Genomic DNA, 8,939 nt, shown 5'->3' on the forward strand with positions numbered 1-8,939 from the left:
CACACACACACACACACACACACACACACACACACACACACACACACACACACACACACACACACACACACACACACACACACACAATCTAGTTCAACTTTTCATAACTAATAATGTACATTACTAACCGGCGTGAATGGTTTGGCATTTGGATTGAATTCTTTAGCGTTCGGATTTAAAGTAGATTTCTTAAAAGCAGTAGTTATCTTATCAACCACGGGTTCCGATGGAGATTGTTGCACTGCCGAAGTATTCTGAGGAGTTTGAGCTGGTTGTGATGGTGGTGGTGGTGGTGGTGGTTGTTGTTGTTGTTGTTGTTGTTGCTGCTGCTGTTGCGATGGTGGTGGTGGTTGCTGCTGCTGCTGCTGCTGCTGCTGTTGCTGCTGCTGTTGTTGCTGCTGCTGTTGCTGAGGCGGACTTGTAGATCTTACCAATGGACCAGGTGGAGGCTTACTGGTAACTGGTTCCTCTTGTACAGTTGGATGCTGATGAGGACTGGTATGTTGTTGTGAAGGTGGTTGTTGCTGCGATTGCTGCTGTGGACTGGTATGTTGATGAGGACCTTGATGATGCGGCTGATTCATTGAAGTAGCAGAATGCACATCTTGTTGATGCTGATGCTGTTTTCTGGATATTTGAGGACTATCTGAAGATCCTTGCGATTCCGCTAATTTAAATTCTGCAGCGAATTGTCTCAGTTCCGAATGCTGTTCTTCTCTTCCACGTGGTGTTGGAACCTTAAAAAGTAAAACTTATAAGTTATCCCGTGATTAAAAAAAAAAAGAATTTAGATGAGAATATGTACCGTACCTTTCTATGATCCGATTTATGTATAACTATTTGCCCTTCTACAGAGTTTTGTTGCGTCAATGACGTATGTTGCTGATGCGTAGATTGTTGTTGAGAAGATGCAACGTTTGATTGCGGAAATGGCGCTGGTGGCGCTTTATCAGCTTGATAAACCTGTCTGCCAGGCCGCTCACGTTTTTCTGTATTTATTTTATTTGGAGGTGTCTGTTGTTGTGATGGGAAGTTTACTTGTGGCATCGAAGGAGTAACTTGAGATTGTGATTGATTCTGCTGGATTACTATACCGAGAAAATATAATTATCAAGATTTACATTACAAGTTTACTATGTAAGAATCATACTTTCATTTCACAGAAATATACACAAAGAACTGTGATCAATTGAAAATTGTTTCTGCACATATGCAATATATAAATTGCAGCGTTATCAATGTGTTAATAACTGTGCAAAGTTAATTTAGTCAAAAGCATTATCTTAACGTAGAGCAGATTAGTAATAATGTATTCCGTCTGATTTTCATTTTTACAAGATGCGAGCAATATTAATATACCTTGTTGTGACTGCGTCGTCGGTGGAGGCACAAACGGCGGTGGTGGATTATTGTATGTGACAACCACTCCATTGGGCGGCATACTCATATTTAAGGATACCGAATGTTGTACCGAGGTATGAGCAGGCTGCACTCCAACCGATATGCTCGGTTGTGGGACATTCATCGTAACCGTGGACGGAGGGGGTTGACTGTAGACATTCTTATTACTTGTGGTTCCTGGCGAAGACGGAGGTTCGCTGGATCTCATCAGTTTGCTAGTGTTACCATTTTTCTTTTTTAACGGCGGTGGAATATATTTTCCTTCGGTGGGTCTCGTCTAGAACCAGATAACTAATAAGACAAATTTGATGGATAAAAGACGAAATTCTGAGATATAGTCTGAATCTTACCACAGCTGCAAATCTTTCCTCTTCATCGCCGTTTTCCAGTTCTAATCTAGCTTTATGATTCGGTTGAGATTCGATCTCATTTGCTATTTCAGCAGCTTTTTGTTCTTGTTCCTTGTAATCTTTTGTGTCTTTACGTTGTAATTGTAGAGTGTAACCGACCAAAGAAGGTTCAAATGTCGTTTGAACTCCGTATTCTTGTTCATTTTTACGAAACATTTCGTTGACGTCCCAACCGTTCTAAAAAGAAAAAAAAAGAAAAATCATTTGGATAATTTTACATGCAATTCGTTTAATAGTAATAATAAGTAAAGTGTCCTCTTAAAGTAATTGTAATAAATGCACTTACAGCAGCACCATCCAATTCTAAATCGGCTCCATTCATGGTAGTCGGAGGATCCCAAGGTTCGAGTTCCTTCTCGCCGATTAAACCATTAAATTTACTAATGGCTGTATCCGTTTGAAAAGTATCTCTTATAGCATAATCTAAATCAACATCCATGGCAGATATAGTAACAACGTCTTGTGGTTTAAAAATTAATTTCTCTACTACGCTATCTACGCAAATCTTTCCAGAGCCCTCTACACGATGAGCTAATTCCAACACTACATCAAATTGACTCGAAAACGTTCTAAACACGCCCTCAAACAGCGAACCATTTTGAGTTTGAATCTGTAACAGAAAACAAAGAAAAGAATATTTAACATTAAACATCACAGTAACGTATTGTATGTACAAATTATTTTGAATAATATTATGTATAGTCATCCACTACCTGTACGGTGTTGCCAACGTGGCTAGTAACCGCATGCATAAAATGAGCATTGTTATAAACCCCCTCCGCTGCGACATTCCTCTCTTGTGGTCCACGTGCTCGCGGAGATCTGGAAAAAGGACGGATCGAAAAAAAAATGTTAATTTTTTCTTGTATATAATCATCATTATGTGTTGCTATGTTTTGGATATTATACCTGCTATTATGATCTTGACGAGGAAAGCCAAGTGATTGGCAGTACCTGTTATTATTCGTACGGTTCCTCTTCTTATTCATTTTGCTTGATTGTTCTTGGCTAATCGCTGATGGATTTCTGCCGCCGGTTTGTTGGAGGCCCTCTTGTTTCCTAGTAGGGACCGGAATTTTGACTACTTTCCCGATGACTGCTTGACGTCGAAAATATCCGTTTTCTTGTCCGTGGACGGGTACAGGTACGGGTATGGGATGTTCGAATATCTTTATGCAACGTTATTACGTTTGTCGGCTTGATTCGTTGCAGAGACGACTGACGCGATGAGATAAAGAAAAAGGAAGACGAGGATGAAGATGAAGATAAAAACGAAGACGAAAATGAATTCGAGGACGAGATAAAGGATAAGGAGAAGGAAGTGGAAAAAGAGGCAACTATCAACATTCACGAAAACTTTTAGGTTATATATTGAAATGAAATAAGCTCAAATGCAAAACAATACAAAGTGGGCACCAAACCAACGGCGCAACGCACAAGATGAACTCGTCAAACAGAAAAATTGCGTTTGAAATTGCGCGGCTCGATACGGGAGCGAAATGCTGTCACGATCACAGCACTAAGATACTTAATCCCTCAGCCGAAACGGAGGATGCGTGTACGCGATATGCATGTACATACGCTGACGGCTTGACGGGGATGTAAGTGCGCGACAGAAGGCGCGAGGCGTCAGCGCGAAAGCTCGCTTCAAACAAGCTCGTGTCTCGATAATTGTCAACGACCGCACTTGTGACGTAACGCTCTACGCGACGGCTGCTCTTCGATGATAGAGTATCAATACGGAAAGTTGCGTGTTACGGCTACAGCTCTCGATTAACGGACACCAACGGGGCTTTACTTTAGTCTATGGAAGGGAAAAAGAGAAGGAAGGAGCGAGGGGAACAGAGAGACAGAAGAGAGAGAGAGAGAGAGAGAGAGAGAGAGAGAGAGAGAGAGAGAGAGAGAGAGAGAGAGAGAAACGTACCGACGACCGTGAAGAGTGTAAAGTGCAAACTATGACGGTCTGGGAACGACGTGTGCCAAGCCAAGTGTGGCGGCGAAGAATCCGTGAAGATACGCGCGTTTCTATCTCTCCTTGTTTTCAACTAATCAACATGTGGCAGAATGATACACGACAGACTCGCAATCTTTCAACGTACCTACGAGTCGCCTGATCAACCTGATCACGGTGACTCTTGGACGCAGTCGCCACCTGGTGAACGTCTGTCTGGCCCGTTCGCTCTCGTGGCAGTTATATGGCTTGGATTAAAGCTCTAGATTTACAAGAGTAATGCGTCTGCCATTTTTGGCCTAGTTTACATCGGTCTAGTTTACATCATGCACTTGATAAGCTGGAAATAGCCACAAGGAACAGGGAATAAGAGATTTCCACCTATTGAAAAGTGTCCCATTATATAGTTTTTGATAGTTTTTTGATAGGTTGAAATTTGTTATTTCTTGCCTATTCCTATTGCCTGTGCTTTTCATACACTGCGTTCAGCAGAATTATATACATAGAGCTGGTCTCATCAACTCCGAATCGGTCGATTATACATTGAAACTGATCAATCGCATTTGCTGTTCAGTAGAATTGTTCAATCACAGTTGACATTTAATCGACCAATTAGTTTAATCGGAATTAGTGAGATCGGGTCATAGGTCAGTATGGATTTCAGGGAGAGATCTATGAACATTGCTCAAGATTCAAGATGATCTTAAGCTAATGCTTGAGATTTCATGAACCAATCAAAGGTCGGTATTCATAGACATATCTTAGGTTTATTCGCATCGCATGCTCCTACTCACTCAAACGCGCTCATTAGAATGAGTAGGAATTATATTGAAGCATGTTGGAGTATGCTACGCCAACAAACCTTTTAAGCCGGTTCTACATTAGTTGCAAGCTGATCGCAAGTTTGTTGCGACAATATGAAGCATTGATTTCAAAATACAAGCTTCAGATTGGCTATCGCAACGAACTAATGTAGAATCGGCTTTATATTCATGACCGTCTTAAGTACGGTACTTAACAAATTACAAATCAATCAGAGGGCCATATTATAAGATATTACTTAAGACGATCTTAAAAAAAATTAGAATCGATGAATATGGGTGCGGTCCACTTGACGTTACAAATGATTCGAAACTTTTGATTGATCGGAAGAAAGAATTTTACTAACCAATCAAAAAATACTTCGAAACATTTGTAGCAAGTAGACCGTAGCCAATGAATACCAGCCATAGTCAATTATTATTTCACGATCGTCTATAAAATAACATCTAATGCCTCCGGCACATCAACGAGAGGTTAGTCGCGCACGATATCCAATAAGTGTATAATTTTACCGACGTTTTCATTCTAAAAGTATATTCTCATTAGATGTCACGTGTTAAATGTCGCGCGTGGATGTGCCAGAGCTATAAGTAAGATGCTAATGTCCTCTGATTGGTTCGTGACACCTCAAAACAGAATTTATGACAGTCTTGAATATAAGAACTGATTATGAATATTGGACTCTAACTAACCTTATGTTCTTCCACTATGGTAGCCTGTATAGGTGCGATACTCTGTAAGATCAATATTGGATGCATTCAGTACTACGACCGCTCACTGAGCATTCAATGAGCTCTTGTATCTGTCTATATTTTTAGTTCTAACGGAATATCCCAATCAGATGCAAGAGCTTACCAAGGCTTAAATACAATATACAATAGGCGCATGCAATAGGCACAAGAGCTATCCAATCAGAGTTCTGGGATATTATGATATCGGATTCTATAATATCGAATTTACACACCAGAGCTCTGATTGGATGGCTCGTTATTCCCTGTTGACTGTATCTATTGTTGTGTGTTTGCCTATTGTGTTTAAGCCTTTACGACACTTCCGACATTCCGATACGATCAATGTAGAATGGCCTTAATATTGGCCTAATGTTGGAAAACATAAAGCAGAATTTTATTCCACATCGATGATACGATGCAAAATCTTGTTTTCTAATTAGTTGCAAAGCATCGTATGACGCACGTCGGATCCAATATGAATTCAGCATAGGCTGCGGTCCATTTGACGCTACAAATGATTCGAAGCTTTTAATTGACCAATTAGAAGAATTTTACTAAGCGTACGAAAATGCTTCAAAGCATTTGTAGCATCAAGTGGACCGTAGCACTGAGGCCTGGTCTACAATCAGTCGAGAGACGTTGGCTGCAGTCAAAGTCTCGCTACAAATGCTTTGAAGCATTTGATGAACCAATTAGAAGAAAGAATTATATAAACTGACCAATTAAAAAACGCTTCAAAGCAGTTTGCAGCATCGCGCTGACTGTACCGGTTGTCGTATGTTGTATGCATACGCATTACCTTCATTTTTCGTGTCGATTGTCGATGTCGGCTGTTAGGAGTCATTTGGATTGGTCAGGTCTCATCTTTTAACGACATCCGACAAGCGACTTGATTGTAGACGAGGCCTTAAGCAGATAAATATTCACTTTTCAACTTTTTTTTAATTGTTGGAAATTTTTGAAAAATCGACCATTATTGGATACTCTGTATAAGAGATATATATAAAAGAACATTTATTTGTCTTTATAAGTATATATTGTAATAATAATAAGTACATATTGTAATAATTAATAAAAAAATGTACATTCTGCTGCGAAAATAGAAAAATTAACAACTAAGAGAGAAGGAAAAGATAGCTTTAAGTACAGACTTAAGATGCCATGAACCAATCCGTATTAATATCTTAAAATATTATTACTTATAATATGGTCTTAAAATAAGAATCTATTAATATCGTCCAATAGATTTAATTAATTCATGATTAAAAATATATAATAATTTACTACAAATATTAATATAATTACATTACTATATTAATGAAATATATACATACATAATATAATTAAGATAAAATATATACATATTTTTTATCTTAAAGAAATTATTTTCTATGTTATATGATTTTAGAATCAGATTTACGATATCTAATTATTTCATTTTCGTCCATATCGTACATTGTATTGAGCTTGCGAATAAAATTTTTTGTTCTATCGTAAACAAAATTGTCCATTTGGCCTAAAACATTAACCAACTCGATTATTTTTTCAAATCCACGATTTATTCTTTCAGATCTGTCAATGTCTGATATTGTTTGGAATTCTTCATTCTGTGATTCTTTTTTCAATAAATTCCTGGACAATTGTTCAGATTTATTTTCCGTCGCTATTTCGGCAACATCTGCAAGTGATATCTGGCAAAATTTGACAAAATTAATTTTTGTTAAAAAAGTATATATACTATTGGCCTAGTTTACATCCACTGAATACTAACTAATAATTTTATATTGAATTATCTTAATTTCGGCGATATTTGTGTAAATTAAACATATCCATGATATTTAATTAATCATTTGGATTTATAATATTATTATATCAATTTTAGTACATCATAAATACGTTGCTAAAATTAAGATAATTTAATAGAAATAAGTTACTAATTAATACGTGTATCAAGTATTTGGTGTAAACTAAAGTCATTATCTTTTTGATCAAATTGAATTAGACAATTTTGTGCGCGCGCGCGCAGTAGCTGATGTACAGCTCTATTACTTTATTTTACTTACCATATACATAACAAAGACTGAGAAAAAGAATATATTCATTTTGTCAAAATGCTCACTAATCTCTCCGTATAACACCGTCTATTCCAAAGTTTTTTTTCTCGAAAAATTAATAATAATTGACAAGAATAATGCACTCTGTTGATTCGATCAATATATCGGGTCCTTAACTAACAATGAGACGATTCGACGATTTGCATCCTTTTATATATAAGAATCGTATGTGTATGCACATTCGATTGTATACTGTGTAGACGTACGGAATCATTTTTGAAATTTTATTAATATCTTTTTTATATTAAAATTAATTAACTTGATTAAATATATAGACTAACTTTAATATGTTAATAGCAGAAATAATGGATTAGGGATTATGAACCTTGAGTCATTTTAATATAATTTTGTATCAATTAAAATTTAAAACATTTTATTTATGGGTCACATCGGCAAATTCTTCTTATAGTATGTGAGTTTGACTGACGTTTGCAATGCGAAAGCAATGCGGAATCCGCTGATTAAGTGTAATTACTTGTTTTGTCGTTACTAAATCCAATAAAGAAAAATTATTTTACATTTGACCACATTGATTAAAAAAGCAGATGCAACATTTCTTATTCTTTATTATTTAACACACACGCACACACACACACACACACACACACACACACACACACACACACACACGCGCGCGCGCGTGTATGTGCACATTCTCTATTATCTAATATTATCTAATATTGTATGAAGTTTAACATATGTAACACATAATACACTTGAGAGATGAGAGCTACTGATGTATTAATAATTAATTTATTATTATAATCATAGTGTGCGTTTGAATTTTATCTTAAATTGTTAATATAAAATTAACGCAGAATGTTTAAAACGTATATTGACGATACTTTCATCGATATCGTTGGGATACGAAAATTCTGTTCCTTGACATCGTTAAGATCATATATATATCGATTACCAAGCACGCAAATATTTATCTATTTGCAGGAAATATGATAAGCGTCACGATGCATCAACAATAATTATCCGGAAAATCATTTGTAATTTTGATTCATTTTCACGTTCATTATTCACATAGCAAGTTAAAGGAATTCTACGAATACGAATTTCCTTATGATCAATTATAAAAAGTACTAAATTTGAGAAAATATTGATTCCTATCATTTGTGCACTTGTGCTTTCACCCCTTACTCATTGCTACTAATATATTATAAAAATATATATGCGATAATAAATAATAAATAATAAATAAGAAATTTTGTGTTTGTGATATACGTTGCCAATATAAATCTCTATATTTATCACAATGACACGTACTGTTACCGCAATAATTAATTTAATTGTCGCAAGCTCAGATCTAAAGTCCAGATCTTTTATACATTCGGTATCTAAACATTTATACATATATACATATGTATATATAATATGTACAGTTCTCTGCTCTCTATTATTTGTTTGTACATCTAGGATAATATTATATTTATTTTATGTATAATTCACATGTGTATAATTACATATAATCTTACTTTTTTATTCTTTGAATTATTATTTG

General features: G+C 36.1%; 1 protein-coding gene across 5 annotated transcripts in view; it reads right to left on the reverse strand.

Moving 5' to 3' along the window:
- Nucleotides 1-3,991, reverse strand: part of LOC108690292 (ataxin-2-like protein) — a 5,966-nt gene extending 1,975 nt beyond the window's left edge. The window contains exons 1-8 of one of the 5 annotated variants that reach the window (XM_018197506.1): nt 3,911-3,991; nt 2,721-2,980; nt 2,525-2,633; nt 2,098-2,421; nt 1,752-1,988; nt 1,360-1,678; nt 811-1,088; nt 129-737 (exon numbers count right to left, since the gene is read on the reverse strand). In XM_018197506.1, the coding sequence (XP_018052995.1) occupies nt 129-737; nt 811-1,088; nt 1,360-1,678; nt 1,752-1,988; nt 2,098-2,421; nt 2,525-2,633; nt 2,721-2,800 (1,956 nt within the window). In that variant the 5' untranslated portion in view covers nt 2,801-2,980; nt 3,911-3,991. The other 4 variants (XM_018197504.1, XM_018197507.1, XM_018197505.1 and 1 more) reach the window with 4 other exon arrangements.
- Between the last annotated feature and the right edge of the window lie 4,948 nt (nt 3,992-8,939).

The sequence above is a fragment of the Atta colombica genome, unplaced genomic scaffold, assembly GCF_001594045.1.
Source record: "Atta colombica isolate Treedump-2 unplaced genomic scaffold, Acol1.0 scaffold302, whole genome shotgun sequence".
NCBI lineage: Eukaryota > Metazoa > Arthropoda > Insecta > Hymenoptera > Formicidae > Atta > Atta colombica.